The 22,988-nt window shown below is 43.9% G+C and overlaps 3 protein-coding genes across 3 annotated transcripts; all 3 read left to right on the top strand.

Annotated features, from left to right (window-relative positions):
* Positions 1-2,489: 2,489 nt before the first annotated feature.
* LOC129104852 (olfactory receptor 142-like) lies at positions 2,490-5,099 on the top strand. Its single transcript, XM_054615709.1, has 2 exons — positions 2,490-2,517; positions 4,159-5,099. Exons 1-2 carry the CDS (start codon positions 2,490-2,492, stop codon positions 5,097-5,099), a joined length of 969 nt encoding a protein of 322 aa, XP_054471684.1.
* Positions 5,100-15,186: 10,087 nt separating this feature from the next.
* On the top strand, positions 15,187-16,128 carry LOC129104851 (olfactory receptor 6F1-like). The gene has a single exon (XM_054615708.1). It carries the CDS (start codon positions 15,187-15,189, stop codon positions 16,126-16,128), a length of 942 nt encoding a protein of 313 aa, XP_054471683.1.
* A 3,363-nt stretch (positions 16,129-19,491) lies between these two features.
* LOC129104849 (olfactory receptor 142-like) lies at positions 19,492-20,433 on the top strand. Its single transcript, XM_054615707.1, has one exon. It carries the CDS (start codon positions 19,492-19,494, stop codon positions 20,431-20,433), a length of 942 nt encoding a protein of 313 aa, XP_054471682.1.
* The last annotated feature ends 2,555 nt before the right edge of the window (positions 20,434-22,988 follow it).

The following is a 22,988-nucleotide window of genomic DNA, read 5'->3' as shown; positions in this document are numbered from 1 at the left end:
TCTTCTCGCCTAACTATTAGCTTAGGAGATGTACTCACAAAGGATTGCATCAGGCATTTCCCATTTTCCTGGTTAGGGCTTTACTGGCCACACCCTCCCCAGCATTTGATGAGGGCTGTGTTTTTTTAACTGGGCAAATTATTTGTTCATTCCACATTTTCTCTTATACTGTGTTCACTTGTCACATGATGGTGCATGTATCCCTTTTTTTTTCAAGAAACCCAATAGATCTTATTTTAAGAAAAATGTAGTTGTTGAACTGTCATAACCTTGCCTCCCTGTCCCCTGCATGGGGTGGAAGTCAAAAAGTTTCCAGCGGCCCTCGACCTAAATGCACTCCTGAAGGTTAGGGAATTGGTAGCTGATTAGGCAGTTAGGTCACACGCTTCCTGAGCTGAAGTTAATGCAAGCAGCAAATCTGTCTTGAATGAAAAGTCCTTGAGAGAGGACCCCTCCAGATGTTGAAGGGGACTTTTTACCAAGGCCGCGAGCATCTATGTCAGTTCCTACTGGGGAGGAGGCACTCATCACCCATAATGTCTCCTGACCCCGTGTGTCTGAACAATATAGCATTAACTTCAACAGTGGGACAAGCCAGCCCTCCGTCCCAAAAACACTGCAAATAGGGGGAATAGGCCTAATTTATAGTTTTCATATGAGGTCACGACCTTAAGGGAACGCCCCCTTGGAGGGCAAAACAGCGCTGTCCTCTACTGCCCGCCAGCTTACGATGCGAGTTATTTCTGTTTTTTCGTAAAAATGCAGGATAGTTGTTGTGCTATCAGATTCAAAACCGATGAGGAAACAAGCGAAAAACGGTGAACAACAGCATCCCGAGGTAAGCTCAAGCAAACAGAGTATGTTAAGTGTTTTGGCAATAAGTCAAGTCTTTACGTAATTGTTCTGAAATTGTTTGCTGTTGTAAACCGAGGCATTCAACTCCAGTGACTTTGATGAGCTACACTAACTGTTAGCTAACGTTAGCTAGAGAGTTGGGATGCTCTGTTAGATGTTAATAAACTCACAAAGCAATGATTTGAAAATCATTTATCACCTATTTTCAACTGAAACAAGTACAGAGACAATGTTGAGCTAATGATCAGACTAATACATTTTTCAACGTTGTAAAAATTTTGTTGTAAACATTTCTCAAAACGGTTTCTCAAATCCCACGCTGATACGCTGTTGTTTTTGTTCTGACCTGGCCTCATCCCTGACAGGCTGGTGGCGTTTCAAATGTGTGCCATGCCCAGTGTTGCCAACTCCTCAGTAAGGAAAGTAGCTATTGGTTGTCCTAAAAGTCACTAAATGACATCATCGCCTAATTGCATAATTGTAATGGATTTTTTTACTCATTAATGGCAGCTTACTTTGGGTGGAACTGTTATAAGGCTTTGCCAATTGAGTATGTTTTTGAGTCATCATGTGTTTTTTATATCACAACGTATAAATCAGCCTTACAATACAGGCAGTCAGCCCGTGTATCATCTCCAATAAACGGACCAACCAGCCTTTGAGTTCAGGGTTTGATTCCGACTCCTTTCTGTATGTTTGAGCAGTTTAGACTGAGACATGATGAGCTAGATGTTTAGCTTATGTCACAGAGAGGCACACACACAGTGGAGGAAGTGACTGAGGCTGTGTGAGTCAAATGCAGTGATTGATGTTAGTGTGACAGTGAAGAAACATTTACATTTACATCCCGTTCTGTAAGCCAGGGCGTAATCAGCGGCGGCTTTGCGCATGCGCGATTAATTTGCAGTCTGGACGTGGAGTGTGGGTCTCCTCTCTGCTCTGACTGCAGCTGGGACTGCTGCGCGAGGCTACTGTGAGTCTCACAGCAGCCTCGCGGCTTTCATATACGTGCTTTCACGTCAGTCTCCAAAAGTCTCCAATAACACCAGAAAAAGTCGCTAGATTTGTCGCTAGTCGCTTTTTTGAAAAGAAGTCGCTAGAGGGGTCTGAATAGTCGCTAAATATAGCGACAAAGTTGCTAAGTTGGCAACACTGGCCATGCCCGATTTGTTGCCGTTGTCTTATGGCTTTTTTGTTGAACAATGCCTATATATCGTAACGGTTTTGTCCACCACCCTTAAACCTTCATTATAATTTACTCGGGATTTAGAGACACGCAGCCAGGACATATTTAACCCGTATGTTTCCTTAGGGTATTAGAATATAAAGCGTTTGCGGTGCTGAATTCTCATACTAAAACTTCATGTCCTCACAACCCATAACACACGTCCTGTACCATTAAAAACCTTCTACAGGCTCATTTATGTGAAACTTGCAGAAATCGTCATGGTAAGAAATTAATAACTTGTAAGGTTCTCTTCCGTACCTTAATGTAGCTGTCTCCATCCTATGGCACTTATGTTATGCACTAAAATTACTTTGGTTCTTTTAACTTTTTTTTTAGGTATACATTTCCAAATAACAAAAAAGCGTTCTCAACTTAAAATACCAGTAAATAATACAGAACAATGCAGATGTCGACAGAGAACGTTCGACAGCAACGCAAAACATCACTCAGTGCTCCATGCACTCCAAAGGACCTCAGTCTCCTCAGCAGATACAGTCTGCTCTGACCCTTTTTGTAAAGTGCATTAGTGTGATCAGTCCAGTCCAGTTTATTGTTTAAGTGAACACCCAGGTAGCTACTTGTAAGATTTCTCAATGTCCAGTCCCTGGATGTTCACTGGTTCCGGAGGACAGTGTTTACCCCGGCGGAAGTCCACCACCAGCTCTTTGGTTTTACCAGAGTTGATCTGGAGGCGGTTCCGCTGGCACCATCCTATGAAGTCCTGGTTCAGTTCTCTGTATTCCCTGTCGTCATCGGCGGAGATGAGGCCGACTATTGCAGAGTCATCAGAGAACTTTTGCAGGTGGCAGTTTGCAGAGTTGTATGTGAAGTCCGATGTGTAGATGGAGAAGAGGAATGGAGCTAGAATGGTTCCTTGTGGGGCCCCCGTGCTGCAGGACACCAGATCTGACTCACACTCCCTTATCCTCACATACTGTGGACGGTTGGTGAGGTAGTCCAGGATCCATGCAGCGAGGTGGTGGTCCACCCCGGTCTGCTCCAGCTTGATGGTGGTGACTGAATTACCTGGGTTAGGGTCCTCCAATCCCCCAACTTTGTCGCTCCCTTAGACAAACCTCATGAGACAAATGATAAATTGTTCATACAGAGAGTGAAGTCATCTGGGTCTTCCTTCATGTGCCCACATACTCAGCGGCTGGGAGGACATCATCCGTCTGTCTGCCCTGCTCTTTACTCCTAGTCCTCACTTTTGGGTTCAAACTCTGAGGAGGACTTGACATCTTGACAACAGGAACAGAACCTTCAACAGGAACGCCAAACATCACTTCAGTGTTGTCTTTTGGAGTCTTTTTTACATTTGACAAAGGCCTACAGGCTAGCAAGTGCAGCTTTCAGATGCAGCATGCCGAGGAAAATATATATATTCTTTCTTCTCTGGGACCATGTTACTTTGCAAGTTAGCATGCTAAAGGAATGAAATAGTTAGCAAGCCAATGCTCATTTGAGAGAATAGCGTAATTGATAACAAAGCTAAACAAATCTATATTAGCTAAGCTAAATGACAGGGACTGTGGCTAGTTAGCTTAAACCGCTAGCAAGGGTTCTGCTGTAGTCGGGTTGTGCGATGAGGTGCAAATAAATTGAGAAGCAGAGACTGATTTGTTGTATCTAGTGTATCTAGTGAAAGGGAATAAAAATATAGGCTCGGTCTCATGGTTCAGGTCTCAAATTCTGCAGTCAGGCGGATTCAGTCAGGTCCGAAAGTTGGGGTAAGGTCCAAATTCAGGTCTTGTTTTAAGGACTGTGTAGGACCCTTGTTTGGAAACAGCAACAGCAAGTTAGACAAAAAAGGTGGACACTTTAGCTGTCCAAGTGTCTCGCTCTTGCAAAAGATTGAATACGAAGTGCATATGCATACATGGTCAAAGTACAGTAGATTGCAGCACGCTGAAAAAAAGAGGAAACCTATTTCTAAACGTTGATTGGCTTGTTTGAATTCCCAGCTCAAGTCTGACTGTAATCAGACAATATATTAATAGCAATAAGACAAGGGGACAAACACTGTGTTTAGGAAGGACGTACATAACACAGGGCAAAAAGCAATTTTCTAACAGTGATGCATAATTTTTCACAAGTAAGGTTGTTTCTTCTTTCAGGTTTAAATGAAACAATGAACTACAGAGTTGTTCTCTTCTCTCTCACTTTACTGTGTTACTGTTTTATTGTGCTTGTAAATGTTGCTCTTATTGTGACCATCATCTTGGATAAGAACATGCATGAACCAATGTATATTCTGTTGTGCACTTTCTGCATGAATGGACTTTATGGGACAACAGGTTTCTACCCCAAGTTTCTATGGGATCTGCTGTCTCCCGTTCATGTAATCTCTTATTCTGGATGCCTTGTTCAGGCTTTAGTGATACACTCATTTGTCTGCAGTGATCTGTCCTTTCTTGCAGTCATGGCATATGACAGATATGTGGCTATATGTCGACCCCTGGATTACCACTCTATCATGTCAAAGCAAAGAGTGTTACTGTTAGTATGTTTCTCCTGGCTAACACCTTTCTGCATTGTTGCCATAACTTTTATTCTTACATCTAGATTAAAGCTATGCAGCCCATATATTTCCAGACTTTTTTGTGTAAATTGGGTTATTGTTATACTTGCTTGTTTCCCAGCTGACACTATTGTCAACAACATAGTTGCATACATAACAATTATTATATACGTATTTCATGGTTTTTTCATAGTGTGGTCCTACATTTATGTCATCAAAACTTGTGGGAATTCTTTAGAAAACAGGGCAAAGTTTATGCAAACATGTGTGCCACATTTAACCTCTTTGCTAATTTTTCTTGTGACTGTACTTTTTGATATCATGCATATACGATACGGTGAAAAAGACTTACCACAAACACTTAGCAACTTTATCGCAATAGAATTTCTTGTCATACCTCCAATCATGAATCCTCTCATTTATGGTTTTAAATTGACCAAAATTCGTACCAAAATTCTGGGTGGTATTACTTTTAAAATTAAACAACTTAGATGATAAGGAAACGCCAAGGTCCATTATAATGAATTCATACATATACATTATTGTACTTTGTCATATTATCTGCTTTTATCTAATAGGGCTATAGTTAATGTATTTTCTTTTTTCATGACTTGTGTCACTTCTATAGAAAACAGGGCCACGTTCATGCAAACATTCTTGCCAAATTTAACCTCCTTAATAATGTTTCTTGTGATGTCATGAATATGCACCTTTTGGATCAGAAGATTTTCTTCAAACCGTTCAAAATGTAGTTGCTATAGAACTTATTGTCATTCCTCCTCTTACGAATCCTCTCACATATGTTTTTAATATGACCAAAATTTGGAACAGAATTCTAGGTGTTTTTACTTTCAAAAAACAATATTAGGATCAAACTAAACTAAATATGAATTAACATGCATTGCTTAATCAACTGTGGGCTGGATGTTTTGCTGGAGTTAAATGTAACACTATTAGACTGCAGGTTTTGCACAGATAGCAAATATCAGCTCAGTCTGCCTTGAAAAATTCCTTTATAATGAAAATTTGTATTTCATTACATTTATAGCATTTACCTGTTTAGAATGTTCTTTTTCTCGAGATTTAGTATACTGAATCCTATGCCTCTTTAAAAAAAAATTATGATGATATGTGTGCAAAGACATGTGTGCACAGAAAACAAAAATATTTCACTCTATTATTTCACAAGTTTCCCTTTTTTTCTTTTTTGTATTTGAATTAATGGAATACAATCTGAAATATATGTAATTTTTTTTACATAAATGTCACTGACCTGCTTTTGATTTAACTGTCAAAACTGAAATATAAAGAAATAAAACACAAAATGAAGCAAATATTTTAAAAAGCTTGTGAGAAATTTTAAATAACAAATTACCACTGAACCGGCCAAACTAAGGCACAGATTGACAGGGAAAGTTAATTAATTGTTACAATAATTATATCTGACTTTAGCAGATTAATTACCTGTTGAACGTAATCATGAACAAGATTTGAATGATTCTGCTTCTGGCTGCCATGATTTTGGCTCTAACTTGTTGATTATCTCTTCTTGTCCACAACGGAAGTGGTTTTAGGACAACTCTCGTACCCCTCATGTTTCCTTGATGGTATATGCATATTCACATTATCTTCCTTCAGCTGATGCTCTGCATGGTTATTATTTTTGTTCAACATGTCCAAGAGACAGAACCATATCAACGGACATGTGTGAGGTTCACAGTGGAATGGGTCTCTTCTCGCCTACCTATTAGCTTGGGAGATGTACTCACAAAGCATCACGTCAGGCATTTCCTGGTTAGGGCTTTACTGGCTGTTAAAATGACTAAAAAGGACTGTATAGTTTGTTACTGGTTCTCTACAAGTTGTGGCCACCAGGGGCCATCGCTAAGAATGCACTCCAGGGAAGATGTTTCTTTGAGGGATTTATTGACTTTAGTCAAACAAGTGTGTGTGGTTCTGAAACAAATAACATGAATAATTAGTAAACCTCTACATAATGGTTTAACAGGTTAATTTACATTACAATTCTACAGTGCAACTTTGCATGTCACTACAGATGCACAGTAGACGCCTGTGGCAGTGGGCGTGGTCTGCGCTCAGCTGCAGGGGAGAGAGGTGTGGGAGTGGTTCATGGGAACAGTGCCGTTGTGAGTTCAATCAACACAGCTGTAATGTGGTGCTAATTATGCCAAATCTATTTAAGCAGTAGCAGACTGGAGTTCTGGGAAAACAGTCACACACGCGGAACGAGGACTGAGTCGAGAGCGTAAAGCCATCAGAGTGGTGGCGTTCCGGGAACGGTGGACCGAGTGCGCCCGAGAAGCCGGGCAGCGAAGCGGAGCGCACGACGGTCCGCATTTTGTGTTGTGTCGCTCTGCTGCCTCCGCATTTTGTGTTGTGTTTTGAAGGAAATAAATATACCATTGTTGAACTTACCTGCTGAAGCCGTATCTGTGTTGGGGAGAACCTGTACGGTTCGCTCTTATTGAATTTGTAGTCGGCTACACTGGCGCCTGAAGAGGGACCTCAACACGGGGATGACGGAGATTGGCACTTATGACTTCTGGGACTAGTAGTTCTCTTGAATACCTATGTTGAATACCATGCACCAGCAAATGACAATGGTAATGTAATGTTTTGTAAATATACCATTGAACTTACCTGCTGAAGCCGTATCTGTGTTGGGGAGAACCTAGATAGAGGCACTCCACAGCCAGGCGGAGATGCAGACACCGGTCCTGGAGATGCCTGCTGTCCCAGCAACAGGATGAACCGGCGGCTCCACCCCACAGCCGTGCACCCCTCACCGGGCATCTCGCTCCACAAAATGTCCGCGGAAGACGACCCACAGACCTTCCTGGAGATGTTCGAGGGGACGGCGGCGGCGTGCGGGTGGCCGGCAGCGGCGTGGTCCATGCGCCTGCTCCCCTTGCTGTCAGGGGAGGCCCAAACTGCGGCGCTCGGCCTGCCAGCGTCCTCGCGGGGAAATTTCGAGGACATAAAAAAAGGTTTCTCCCCCGAGGACCACCGTCGCCGGTTCCGGGGCACGAAATGGACACCCACCGACCGTCCTTTCGTGTATGCCCAGAAGCTGAGGGACGCGGCTAACAGGTGGCTACAGCCAGGGGAGTCTTATGGTGAACAGAAGATGCTGGAGAGGATCACTATTGAACAGTTTGTGGAGGGCCTCCCGACTGGGACGTCGAAATGGGTGCGGTGCCACCGACCTGGGGACTTGGGGGCGGCCATTATCCTCGCGGAGGATCACCTCGCCGTCCACCCCGGGGACAGGGAGCAGAGGGGTGGACATCAGCGCCTGTCCGACCGACTCCTGCTCCTCGCAGGAAGTTCCTCACCTCAGCCTCCCTCCATCGCCCCCCACAAGCTCACTCATTTCAACCTCGCAATAACCCTCCCTCTGTTTCCTCCCATCGCCAGGCTCCAGCTGCTACAGGCGCTGTTCCCAACCCACAGGGGGGCCCTCAGGCATCAGAGCAGGAGTGTTGGAGGTGTGGGCAACTCGGTCACTTCCGCAGAGAATGTCCACTGATGGAGGTCAGCCAGGTGATCCGGGTTGCCGGCCCGCCAGCACCCTCCTCCGGTCCGGGGGGGACATACAGCGTTCCGGTAAGGATTCAAGGGGGTGTACACCAGGCTATGGTGGACTCGGGCTGTACACAGTCCATGGTCCACCAGAACTTGGTTCGGCCCGGGCCGTTGGTAGAGGCAAAGTGGGTGGAGATAAGGTGTGTGCATGGGGATGTTCACAGATATCCTGTTGTGTCAGAAAGAGATTCTGACCGACCAGGGCACCTCGTTTATGTCACGCACATTAAGGGAACTATACGGTTTATTGGGCATCAAGGCAATTCGGACTAGCGTTTACCACCCACAGACCGATGGCCTTGTTGAGCGCCTGAATAAAACCTTGAAGTCCATGATCCGTAAGTTCATACACGATGATGTCGGAAATTGGGATAAGTGGCTTGACCCTCTGTTGTTTGCAGTGCGGGAGGTGCCCCAGGCCTCCACAGGATTTTCTCCCTTTGAGCTGCTGTTTGGCAGAAAACCACGTGGGGTTCTGGACCTAGTTAAGGAAAACTGGGAGGAGGGTCCGAGCCCAAGCAAAAACGAGATTCAATACGTCCTGGACCTGAGAGCAAAACTCCACACACTGGGGCAATGTTCACGGGAGAATTTGCTCAGGGCCCAGGAGCGTCAACAATGCCTGTACAACAGAGGGGCTAGGCTGAGACAATTTGCACCGGGAGATAAAGTACTTGTATTACTTCCCTCTTCCAGCTCCAAACTGCTCGCTAAGTGGCAAGGGCCCTTTGTGGTCACACAGCGAGTAGGCGATGTAGACTATGAGGTTGTGCGTTCTGACAGGGGAGGGGCAACACAAATTTACCACCTCAACCTCCTCAAAGCATGGAGAGAGGCAGAGCCTGTTTCTCTGGTGACTACCGTGAAAGAGAGGGATGAGTTGGGGCCTGAGGTGCCAAATTCCACCAATCCAGCCTCGCTCCGTTGTGAAGACCACCTCACTCAGTCCCAGAGAGCAGATGTGGCTGCGTTGCAGCAGCGCTTTGCTGATGTGTTCTCCCCTCTGCCAGGATGCACCAACCTTATACAACACCATGTTGAAACTCGCCCAGGCGTGACAGTACGATCACGGCCTTATCGGTTGCCTGAACACAAAAGAAAGGTAGTTCAGAAAGAATTGAAAGCTATGCTGGAGATGGGGGTAATAGAAGAGTCCAATAGTGCCTGGTGTAGCCCCATTGTTCTGGTTGTCAAGAAGGATGGGTCTATACGGTTCTGTGTGGACTACCGCAAGGTGAATGACGAGTCACGGTTTGATGCCTATCCAATGCCCCGGGTCGACGAGCTCCTGGACCGGCTCGGCACTGCTCGGTTTTTCACTGGATCTGACCAAGGGCTACTGGCAGATTCCCTTGTCTCCAGAGTCCAGGGAAAAGACGGCTTTCTCCAATCCGTACCAATTCGTCACACTTCCTTTCGGGCTGTTCGGTGCCCCAGCCACATTCCAACGTCTCATGGACCGGGTACTGCGTCCACACGCTGCTTATGCTGCCGCCTACCTGGATGATGTTATCATCCACAGCAACAGCTGGGCGGAGCACATGCAGCGGGTGTCCGCTGTGCTTGAGTCTATGAGACAGGCTGGGCTCACCGCCAACCCGAAGAAGTGTGCGGTTGGACGGAGGGAGGTACGGTATCTGGGGTACCACTTGGGTGGAGGGCAGGTTCGTCCCCAGGTCGACAAGACAGCAGCGATTGCAGCCTGCCCTCGGGCCAAGACCAAAAAAGAGGTGAGGCAGTTCTTGGGGCTGGCAGGGTATTACCGGCGGTTCATCCCCAACTTCGCCGACCTAACCAGCCTCCTGACTGACCTGACTCGAAAGGGTGCCTCAGATCCGGTCCAGTGGACGGAGCAGTGCCAGCTGGTGCTTGAGAGGGTAAAACAGGCCCTCTGTGGGGAACCTCTTCTCCACACACCTAACTTCTCTCTCCCTTTTATCCTGCAGACTGATGCCTCGAACAGGGGGCTGGGGGCCGTTTTGTCCCAGGAGGTGCAGGGGATCGACCGCCCAGTGCTTTACATCAGCCGGAAGCTGTCCGAGAGGGAGTCTCGCTACAGCACAGTGGAGAAGGAAGGCCTGGCGATCCGGTGGGCGGTCGATGCCCTGCGTTACTACCTCCTGGGACGCCCATTCACCCTCTATTCGGACCATGCCCCTCTACAGTGGCTCCACCGCATGAAGGATGCCAACGCCCGGATCACTCGGTGGTATCTGGCGTTGCAGCCTTTTAAATTCAAAGTGGTCCATAGGCCGGGGGTGCAGATGGCTGTGGCAGACTTCCTTTCCCGCTCACAGGTGGGGGGAGTAGGCTAGGCCGGACGGCTTCCCGGCCTAAGTCGGGCGGTGGAGGTGTGTGGCAGTGGGCGTGGTCTGCGCTCAGCTGCAGGGGAGAGAGGTGTGGGAGTGGTTCATGGGAACAGTGCCATTGTGAGTTCAATCAACACAGCTGTAATGTGGTGCTAATTATGCCAAATCTATTTAAGCAGTAGCAGACTGGAGTTCTGGGAAAACAGTCACACACGCGGAACGAGGACTGAGACGAGAGCGTAAAGCCATCAGAGTGGTGGCGTTCCGGGAACGGTGGACCGAGTGCGCCCGAGAAGCCGGGCAGCGAAGCGGAGCGCACGACGGTCCGCATTTTGTGTTGTGTTTTGAAGGAAATAAATATACCATTGTTGAACTTACCTGCTGAAGCCGTATCTGTGTTGGGGAGAACCTACGGTAGTCGAGAGTCGGCTACAACGCCCAATTAAACAAATACAACACAGATGGACACAATAATTTGCTGATTAGGGCACTTAAGGCTTGAATGCAACACCGCCATTATTAAACAGAGTTAGTTTCACATTCGAACATACACGTGCATTCAGCGATAAACTTTTTGGGAATTACTTTCATCATAAAACAAACAACCGCGAACAAGCGGCAAAATATATATCAGACTAAGCTGCTGTGCAAACTAAACAATGTAAGCATTATGACATCATACAACTAACAGCGTGGTTTATGTTTAGTATTGAAATGGGAAACTCTGAATAGCCAAATAAACACTATATTACGGACACGGCGGTACTTTTGCGCCGGCACTTCTCAAAGCCTTTTCACTAATTTAATGCCAGTCGTCTTAGTCCGCGGACGGACAGATTAAATTTTGTAATCTAAATATTAGAAAGCTACTAGTATATGTCTGTACAGCAGCAGTCTCCCACTCAAGCTAGCTATCCATGAGTACTGTTACCAGCATTATTTAAGGATTTACCATACTGAAAGGGAATATTCACTTACCTAATATATCTCATATGAGATAGACTCTTCTGTTGATTTGCTTTTTCACACGCAGGTTTTTGGCATTTTCCTGTTGCCCTCCCTTTGTGGTAGCATGAGTATTTCTCCTTAAAGAGTCTATGGTTACCAAACAAAGTTAGAAATCAGATGGAATAGCAAAATAACTATTGAGTACAGTACAGGCAAGCGACTATCGCCCACCTAAAGCCAGAAAACAAAAGAAATCACTGCAGGCTATCTTATTAATGAATGCTTAAGTTTAGGGTCTGAATAATTATTTAGCAATCAACATGAGTGATTCTTACTCCGAGGTTTCCAACTCCAGTGGCCTTGATGAGCTACAGTAACAGTTAGCTAACGTTTTTTGATGGGCATAAACTATCTTCTATAATTGCAGGTGCCAGATCTGATGACCAGTTGTCCCCATCTGAAAGTTTTCACCATTTCTTACATGTTATAGACCAAACAAGTCATCATTTAATCGAGAAAATAATCGACAGTGATCCATCTATCCATCCATCCATCGTCTTCCGCTTATCCGGGGCCCGGTCGCGGGCGCAGCAAGCTAAGGAGGGCCCTCCAGACGTCCTTCTCCTCAGCAACACTTCCCAGCTCCTCCTAGGGAACCCAGAGGCATTCCCAGGCCAGACTAGATATGTAATCCCTCCAGCGTGTTCTGGGTCTACCCCGGGGCCTCTTAACAGTTGGACGTGCCCGGAAAACCTCTAAAGGGAGAAGTCCAGGGGGCCCCCTGATCAGATGCCCAAACCACCTCAGCTGGCCCCTTTCGACGCGAAGGAGCAGCGGCTCTACTCCAAGCTCCCTCCGGATGTCTGAGCTCCTTGCCCTATCTCTAAGGCTGAGCCCAGCCACCCTACGAAGGAAGCTCATTTCAGCCGCATGTATCCCCAATCTCATTCTTTCGGTCACTACCCAAATCTCATGATCGAGAGCTTTTTACGGCTCAGCTCCTTCTTCACCACACGGTCCGGTACAACATCCGCAGCACTGCCGACGCTGCACCGAACCACCTGTCCAGCTCCTGTTCCATTTTACCCTCACTCGTGAATAATACCCTGAGATACTTGAACTCCCTCGATTGGGGCAGTGACTCCCTCCCAACCTGGAGGGTGCATTCACCGTTTTCCAGCAGAGAACCATGGCCTCAGACTTGGAGGTACTGACTCTCATCCCGACTGCTTCACACTCGAATGCAAACCACCCCAGTGCGTGCTTAAGGTCACGTTCTGAAGGAACCAACAGATACACATCATCCGCTAAAAGCAGGGATGCAATTCTGAGGTCCCCAAACCAGACACTCTCCCCAACCCGGCTGTGCCTCGAAATCCTGTCCATGAAAATCACAAACAGGATTGGTGACAAGGGACAGCCCTGGCGAGGCTAAAACGCACTGGGAACAAGCTGGACTTTGTGCAGAGTATCCAGACACAGCTTTCACTTTGATCATACAAGGACCGAATGGGTCGTAGCAACGTACCAGGTAACCCATATTCCCGCAGTACGCCCCACAGGATTCCCAGAGGGACACGGTCGTAGGCCTTCTCCAAGTCCACAGAATGCATGTAGACTGGATGAGCAAACTCCCTTGCCCCCCTCCAACAGACCTGACAGTTCCACGGCCAGGACGGAATCCACATTGCTCCTCCTGAATCTGAGGTTCGACAATCGGCCAGAGCCTCCAGCACCCTGGAGTAGACTTTCCCGGGGAGGCTGAGCATTGTGATACTCCTATAATTGGAGCACACTCTCCGGTTCCCCTTTTTAAAAACGGGAACCCCCACCCACGTCTGCCACTGCACAGGCACTGTACCCCACTTCCACGCGACACTGAAGACATGTCAGCCAAGACAGCCCAACAATGTCCAGAGCCTTTAGCATCTCTGGTCGAATCTCATCCACTCCTGGCGCCTTGTCGCTGAAGAGCTTTTTAACTACCTCAACGACCTCTGCCAGGCATATAGAGGAGTCTTCCCCTGAGTCTTCAGACACTGCCTCTTCCACAGAGGACGTGTTGGTCGGGTTCAGGAGTTCCTCAAAATGTTCTTTCCATCGCTCGACAATGTCCCCAGTCCAGGTCTGGAGTTCTCCCCCCCTGTTGAACACAGCCTGAGACAAGCCCCGCTTTCCATTTCTGAGCCATCTCACGGTTTGCCAGAACTTCCTTGAGGCCAGTCGAAAGTCCTTCTCCATGAACTCCTCCCAAACCCGGGCTTTTGCCTTGGCAACTGCCGCAGCTGCAACCCTTCTGGCCAACTGGTAACTGTATGCTGATTCAGTTGACCCCTGGGCCAGCCAAGCCTGAAAGGCCTCCTTCAGTTTGAAGGCCTCCTTCACCGCTGGTGTCCAACAGCGGGTTCTCCGGTTGCCGCCACGACAGGCACCTATCACATTCCGACCACAACTAGTAGCAGCAGCTTCCACAATGGAGGCTCTGAACATGGCCCACTCGGATTCCATGTCCCCAGCCGCCCTCGGGATGCACGGGAAATTCTTCCGGAGGTGGGAGTTGAAGACCTCGCGGACAGGGTCCTCAGCCAGACAATCCAAGTTCACCCTCACCACACGCTCGGGTTTACCAGGTCTGTCCGTCAGCCTCCCCCGTCACCTGATCCAACTCACCACCAGGTGGTGACCAGTTGACAGCTCTGCTCCTGTCTTCACCCGATTGTCCAAGACATACGGCTGCAGGTCTGATGACACAACTACAAAGTCGATCATAGAACTTTGGCCTAGGGTGTTCTGGTACCAAATACACTTATGAACAGCCCTATGGTCTAACATGGTGTTCGTTATGGACAATCCATGACTAGCACAGAAGTCCAACAACAACGCACCACTTGTGTTAAGATCAGGCAGGCCGTTCCTCCCAATCACACCCCTCCAGGTTTCTCCATCATTACCCACATGAGCGTTGAAGTCTACCAGAAGAACTATGGAGTCCCCAGTTGGCGCCCTTTCCAGAACGCCACCCAAGGACTCCAAGAAGGCCGCGTTTTGCAGACTCTTTTGGAGTCTGCAAAAGGGCACACAGGCCTATGGGTTAGCAAGTGCATCTTTCACATGCAGCATGCCAACACATACCCTAGGGGAGCCACCAAGAGAGCTTTTTTCTTCTCTGGGACCATTTCACTTTGCAAGTTAGCATGCTAAACAGGCAAGTTGTTAAAGAGCCAATGCTCATGTGAGGGAATAGTGCATAACGAAGCTAAACAAATATCCATTAGCTAAGCTAAATGGCAGGGACTGTGGCTAGTTAGCTTAAATCGCTAGCAAGGGTTCTGCTGTAGTCAGGTTGCAGTATGAGGTGCAAATAAATTGTGGGCAAGAGACAGATTTGTTGAATCGAGTGTATAATGTGTAAGGGAACAAAAAAATTGTTTAGGTCTGATGGTTTATCTGAACTTTATTAATTATGAATATTTTTGCATCAAAATTAATTCCATTTGCAATTTTGCTTCAGGTTTTATGTAATTTATGCATTGCTCATACAGTAGATTGTGGCACGCTGAAAAAAAGAAACCTATTGCTGAACATTGATTGGTGGGTTTGAATTCCCAGCTCATGTGTGGCAGTAGTCAGACAATATATTAATAGCAGTAAGACAAGGGGACAGACACTGTTCTAAGGATGGACATACATAACACAGGGCAAAAAGGATTTTTTTAACCATGACGAGTAATTTTTCTCATGTAAGGTTATTCTTTCTTTCAGGTTTAAATGAAACAATGAACTACAGAGTTGCTCTCTTCTCTCTCACTTTACTGTGTTACTGTTCCATTGTGTTGGTAAATGTTGCTCTTATTGTGACCATCATCTTGGATAAGTACATGCATGAACCAATGTATATTCTATTGTGCACTTTCTGCATGAATGGAATTTATGGGACAACAGGTTTCTACCCCAAGATTCTCCGGGATCTGCTATCTCCCGTTCATGTTATATCTTATTCTGGATGCCTTGTTCAGGCTTTAGTGATATACTCATTTGCCTGCAGTGATCTGTCCATTCTTTCAGTTATGGCATATGACAGATATGTGGCTATATGTCGACCCCTGGATTACCACTCTATCATGTCAAAGCAAAGAGTGTTACTGTTAGTATGTTTCTCCTGGCTAACACCTTTCTGCATTATTGCTATAAATATTATTCTTACATCTAGATTAAAGCTATGCAGCCCATATATTTCCAGACTTTTTTGTGTGAATTGGATTATTGTTCAAAGTGCTTGTTTCCCAGATGACACCATTGTTAACAACATAGTTGCATATATTACAATAATCATTTACGTATTACATGGTTTTTTGATATTTTGGTCCTACGTGTATGTCATCAAAACTTGTGTGAATTCTTTAGAAAACAGGGCAAAATTTATGCAAACATGTGTGCCACATTTAACCTCCTTGCTCATTTTTCTCATGGCTCTTCTTGTTGATAACATGCATATACGATACGGTGCAACAGACTTACCTCAAACACTTAACAACTTTATCGCAATAGAATTTCTTGTCATACCTCCAATCATGAATCCTCTCATTTATGGTTTTAAACTGACCAAAATTCGTAATAAAATTCTGGGTTGTATTACATATAAAACGAAACAACTTAGATGAGAAGAAATCTCCAAGGCCAATTATAATGAATTCATTATATGTAGATTATTGTACTTTGACACATTATCTGCTTTAGGCTAATAGAGCTATATTTAATGTTTTTTTTTAATTTGTCATGACTTTTGTCAGGAATCTTATAGAAAACAAGGCCATGTTCATGCAAACATTCTTGCCAAATTTAACCTTCTCAATTATTTTTCTTGTGACAATAATTTTTGATGTCATGAATATGCACTTTTTGGATCAGAAGATTTTCCTCAAACCACTCAAAATGTAGATGGGTCTAGTCAATTATACATTGCTTCATTTTGTTGAACATATGTGTGCACAGAAAAAGAAAATGCTTTACTCTATTAATTCACAAGTTTCAATGTTTGTCTTTTGTGTATTTAGAAATGAAATGAATAGAATTAAATCTGAAATATATGTAATTTTTTCACATAAATGTAGCTGACCTGCTTGTAATTTAACACTCACAACTGAAACATAAAGAAATAAAAGACAAAAAGAAGCAAATATTTCAAAAAGCTTGTAAGAACTTTTAAACAACGCATGACCACTGAACCAGTCATCTAAGACCCAGATTAAAAGGGAATGTTAATGAATGCCATGATAACTATATCAGTATTTAGCAGCCTAATTACCTTTTAAGCTAACAGAGCAAATCATGAACAAGATGTGAATGATTCTGCTTCTGGCTGCCATGATTGTGGCATGTACTGACAAAGTATCGCATCAGGCATTTCCTGGTTAGGGCTTTACTGGCCACACCCTCCCCGAAGCACGCAAACAGTTTTGCAGTGCATTTGATGAGGGCTGTGTTTTTTTAACTTGGCAAATTATTTGTTCATTACACTTGTTCTCTTATTCTGTGCTCACTTGTCACATGATGGTGCATGTTTCCATTTTTTTTTCAAGAATCCCAATATATCAGATTTTAAGAAAAAACATAGTTTTTGAATTATCATAACCTTTCCTCCCTGTCACCTGCATGGGGTGGAAGACAAAAAATATCCAGCTGCCCTCGAACTGAAACCGCTCATGAAGGTCAGGGGAATTGGTAACCCCGCCGCGGTCACCATGAAGCAGCAAGCAACTGGGGTGAAACAGCAGGGCGGTAAGGTCACACACTCCCTTAGCTGAGGTTAGTGCAAGCAGCAAATCTGTCTTGAATGAAAAGTTCTTCAGAGAGTAGCCCTCCAGATGTTGAAAGGGACCTTTTAAACAAGGCCGCAGCATCTATGTCAGTTCCTAGTTAGGAGGAGGCACTCATCACCCAGCGTTGTCTCCTGACCCCCTGTGTCTGAACAATATAGCATAAACTTCAACAGTGAAATACACTGCAAATAGGGGGAATAGGCCCAATTGCACAGAACAGGGGATCTAACCTTCTTACTTCCCACTTTCGTTGGAACGCTGACCTTTTTGCATTGTAAGAGGCTATGGTGGGACCTGTTCTTGCCACCTGGATGGTCTGTGCAACAGTCAAGCCATCTTTTTCCTCATCTGTGTATTTTCTGTGTACCACGTCACCGAGCGGCAACCTGGGGCTACCGGAGTGACCAAAAACAGCTCCTCCCTCACTCTCTCGAGAGGAATGAGGGCAGAAGCGTTAAGGTGCTTTCTTGGCCATGGAACATGTAAAAATGCGTACACTCCTAGGGGTGGGCTGTCCTGCTGTACTAGGGAGAACCATAGCGGGAAGTGGTTGTGGATCATAATCTGCTTAAGCACCTCAGGGTGAAGCCTCCACTTCAACATCCCTATTATCCAGTCTGGGAATGTGCAGAGCCTTCAGAGACAGCAGGTGCTATGAGACCCACTGACACCCTCCGCCATCTCCAATAGGACAGCAAACCAAACTGCCCTGCTTGTTGATATAGGCCATAGTCCTGCAGTTGACTCTCCTTTTCATCACCTGCTACCTGTATCGCTGTTTCCCAACTGCCTGCTGCAGGGCCACCCATCTGTGCAACAGAGTGGCAGGGTGCTATTCCTAAGGCAGATTATGAGCATTAACGCATATAAACATGTTGTAACTGTAACTTGAAATCAAAATATGCACCTGGAAAATAGCATAATAGGGCCTGTTTAAGTTATTGTTAGTTGAAACAATTGACGTGGTAGATTATTGTCAATGCAGGATATCACAAAAGTCTTTTTCTGTGCACACTTTTCACATGATGGCAAGATGGTGCATGTATCCCCTTGTTTACAAGAATTCCAACAGATCTGATATTAAGACAAATTGTAGCTGTTAAATTATTATTAAACCAAATTTAACAAAACTAACACTAACAAAAACTAACACCTGTAAATGTTTTTTAGGTATGATGAATGATTAGCTGGTGGCTATTATTTCATATGAGGTATACATTTCCAAATAACAAAAGAAACAGCCATAAAATAGCAGTAAATAAAATAGAAATGCAGATGACAGATGTCAGATGTATTGTGCCTGACATATAAATAACTTTCACTTCTCTTCATAATTACAAAAAGATATGCCGCGGGGTATAACTGTGATGGCTTTGACGTTCATTCAGGCGCTGGGGTTTTCTGGTAGCTGCACAGGTGGATGTTAGGAGTACAAGTATTGCTTGGTTACCATTTCGCCCTCACTGCCGTATGGGGTGTCCTTCTTCATAGAGTTGTAGGTGATGTGTGGCCTGATTGAGGCCTCACATCACCTACAACCTACATCACCTTCAGGAAGAGAACCTTCAACAGCAACGCAAAACATCACTCCAGGGTTGTCTTTTGGAGTCTGCAAAAGTGCACACAGCCCTACGGGTTAGGAAGGGCAGCTTTCACATGCAGCATGCCAAGACAAGCCCTAGGGGATCCGCTAGGAGAGCTTTTTTTCTTCTCTGGGAACATTTTGCTTTGCAAGTTAGAATTGTAAACAAGCAAGTTGTTAAAGAGTCATGCTCATGTGGGTGAATAGCGTTATTTGATAACGAAGCTAAACAAATATCCATTAGCTAAGCTAAATTGGCAGGGACTGTGGCTAGTGAGCTTAAATCGCTAGCAAGGGTTCAGCTGTAATCAAGTGTAAGCGAACAAAAAATATAGCCTTGGTCTCAGGGTTTATCAGAACTTTATTAATTATGAATATTTTTCATCAAAATTAATTCCATTTTCAATTTTCCTTCAGGTTTTATTTAATTTATTGCTCTTACAGTAGATTGCGGTACGCTGAACAAAAGAGGAAGCCTATTTCTGAACGTTGATTGGTGGGTTTGAATTCCCAGCTCATGTGTGGCAGTAGTCATCACTATATTAATAGCAGTAAGACGAGGGGACAAACACCCTGTTAAGGATGGACACACATAACACTTGTTAAAAAGGATTTTCTTAACCATGACGCCAAATATTTCTCATGTAAGGTTGTTCCTTCTTTCAGGTTTAAATGAAACAATGAACTACAGAGTTGCTCTCTTCTCTCTCACTTTACTGTGTTACTGTTTTATTGTGCTGGTAAATGTTGCTCTTATTGTGACCATCATCTTGGATAAGAACATGCATGAACCAATGTATATTCTATTGTGCTCTTTCTGCATGAATGGGCTTTATGGGACAACAGGTTTCTACCCCAAGTTTCTCTGGGATCTGCTGTCTCCCGTTCATGTTATCTCTTATTCTGGATGCCTTGTTCAGGCTTTAGTGATATACTCATTTGCCTGCAGTGATCTGTCCATTCTTTCAGTTATGGCATATGACAGATATGTGGCTATATGTCGACCCCTGGATTACCACTCTATCATGTCAAAGCAAAGAGTGTTACTCTTAGTATGTTTCTCCTTGTTAACACCTTTCTGCATTATTGGCATAAATATTATTCTTACATCTAGATTAAAGCTATGCAGCCCATATATTGCCAGACTTTTTTGTGTGAATTGGATTATTGTTAAACTTGCTTGTTTCCCAGATGACACCATTGTTAACAACATAGTTGCATACATAACAATAATAATTTACGTACTTCATGGTTTTTTCATAGTGTGGTCCTACGTGTATGTCATCAAAACTTGTGTGAATTCTTTAGAAAACAGGGCAAAATTTATGCAAACATGTGTGCCACATTTGACCTCCTTGCTCATTTTTCTCGTGACTGTACTTTTTGATATCATGCATATGCGATACGGTGCAACAGACTTATCTCAAACACTTAACAACTTTATCGCAATAGAATTTCTTGTCATACCTCCAATCATGAATCCTCTCATTTATGGTTTTAAATTGACCAAAATTCGAAACAAAATTCTGGGTGGTATTACTTTTAAAATTAAACAACTTAGATGATAAGGATTCTCCAAGTTCTGTTTTGGATCAGAAGATTTTCCTCAAAGCGTTCAAAACCTAGTTGCAATAAAACGTATTCTCATTACTCCTCTCACATATAGTTTTAATATGACCAACATTTGAAACAGAATTCTGGGTGTTTTTTACTTTAAAAAAATTCCTTTATAATGAAAATTTGCATTTCATTACATTTGATTGCATTTACATGTTAAGAATGTTCTTTTTTCTCAAGATTTAGGGTACTGAATCATGTGCGTCATTTATTTGGGAAGACATTTAGATGATGATAACATGATGATACAGTAAAATACGTACTTTCTATATGTATTTTCTTTTGTTTATCTAGTCAATTGTTCAGTGCTTCATATTGTTCAACATATGTGTGCACAAAAAAGGAAAATGCTTTACTCTAATTCACAAGTTTCAATGTTTGTCTTTTGTGTAGTTAGGAATAAAATTATTAGAATACAATCTGAAATATATGTAATTTTTTCCAAATAAATGTAACCTGCTTGTGATTTAACATTTACAACTGACACATGAAATAAATAAAAGACAAAATGGAGCAAATATTTAAAAAAACAGCCTAATTACCTTTTTAGTTAAATGTCACTGACCTGCTTTTGATTTAACTTTCAAAACTGAAACATAAAGAAATAAAACACAAAATGAAGCAAATATTTTAAAAAGCTTGTGAGAAATTTTAAACAACAAATTACCACTGAATCGGCCAAACTAAGACCCAGATTGACAGGGAATGTTGATGATTGTTATGATAACTATATCTGTCTTTAGCAAATGAATTACCTGTTGAACGTAATCATGAACAAGATGTGAATGATTCTGCTTCTGGCTGACATGATTGTGGCTCTAACTTGTTGGTTATCTCTTCTTGTTCACTAAGGAAGTGTTTTAAGGGTGACTCTCGTACCCCTCATGTTTCCTTGATGGCATATTCATATTCACATTATATGCCTTCAGCTGATGCTCTGCACGTTTATTATTTTTGTTCAACATGTCCAAGAAACAAAACTATATGAATGGACAAAGCATCAACCACAACTCTGCCGTACATATGTCCTTGACAATCCCACCCTGCCTTAAGAGTTTGTAAGGTTCACAGTGGAATAGCTCTCTTCTCGCCTAACTATTAGCTTGGGAGATGTACTCACAAAGCATTGCATCAGGCATTTCCCATTTTCCTGGTTAGGGCTTTACTGGCCACACCCTCCCCAGCATTTGATGAGGGCTGTGTTTTTTAACTGGGCAAATTATTTGTTCATTCCACATTTTCTCTTATACTGTGTTCACTTGTCACATGATGGTGCATGTATCCCCTTTTTTTTCAAGAATCCCAATAGATCTTATTTTAAGTAAAATTTAGTTGTCGAACTATCATAACGTTGCCTCCCTGTCCCCTGCATGGGGTGGAAGACAAAAAGCGGCCCTCGACCTAAAAGCACTCCTGACGGTTAGGGAATTGGTAGCTGGCTAGGCAGTTAGGTCAGCAGCAAATCTGTCTTGAATGAAAAGTCCTTGAGAGAGGACCCCTCCAGATGTTGAAGGGGACTTTTTACCAAGGCCGCGAGCATCTATGTCTGTTCCTACTGGGGAGGAGGCACTCATCACCCATAATGTCTCCTGACCCCGTGTGTCTGAACAATATAGCATTAACTTCAACAGTGGGATGAGACCGCCCTCTGTCCTAAACATACTGCAAATAGGGGGAATAGGCCTAATTTATAGTTTTCATATGAGGTCACGTCCTTAAGGGAACGCCCCCTTAGAGGGCAAAACAACGCTGTGCTCTACTGCCCGCCAGCTTACGATTGAAGTTATTTCAGTTTTTTCATAAAAATGCAGGATAGTTGTTGTGCTATCAGATTCAAAACTGATGAGGAAACAAGCGAAAAACGGTGAACGGCAGCTGTGAAAGTATACACGTATTTTCAGTGAACAATTCATGAAAGGTAAGCTCAAGCAAACAGAGTAAGTTAAGTGTTTTGGCAACAAGTCAAGTCTTTACGTAATTGTTCTGAAATTGTTTGCTGTTGTAAACCGAGGCATCCAACTCCAGTGACTTACAAAGCAATGATTTGAAAATAATTGATCGCCTATTTTCAACTGAAAAGAGTACAGAGACAATGTTGAGCTAATGATCAGACAAATAAACTTTTTAATGTCGTAAAAATATACTTTTTGTTCTTTCATTAACGTTTTACACAGTAACTACATTTTTTTGCAATTTAGGTTTATATATAAGTATAGGTTACAGTAAAGGTTCATTTTCCGTCTGAAGTGGTTGTATTAAGGGAGAGTTTTCTTTACAGTTTTCAGAAATGATATCACACAAACTCACGGTTTGGATAGTATCACGGTTTGAGTTGAACCCTACTGCTTCTGTCAGTACCTGCACCAGATTTGTGGCTGTGTGACTTTCACAGAGGGGGCATGTCTGCAGCATCTGACTTTTTATTTCCCAGTCCGCTGTGATGAAGTGAGCAGTCACAGTCACGTAGCTCTCCGTTGCCCTGGAGGTCCACCCATCTGTGGTG

The sequence above is a fragment of the Anoplopoma fimbria genome, chromosome 16 (genome assembly GCF_027596085.1).
Source record: "Anoplopoma fimbria isolate UVic2021 breed Golden Eagle Sablefish chromosome 16, Afim_UVic_2022, whole genome shotgun sequence".
Classification (NCBI taxonomy): domain Eukaryota; kingdom Metazoa; phylum Chordata; class Actinopteri; order Perciformes; family Anoplopomatidae; genus Anoplopoma; species Anoplopoma fimbria.
Note: the sequence above shows the minus strand (reverse complement) of the source record. Positions and strands in the feature narration are given on the sequence as shown.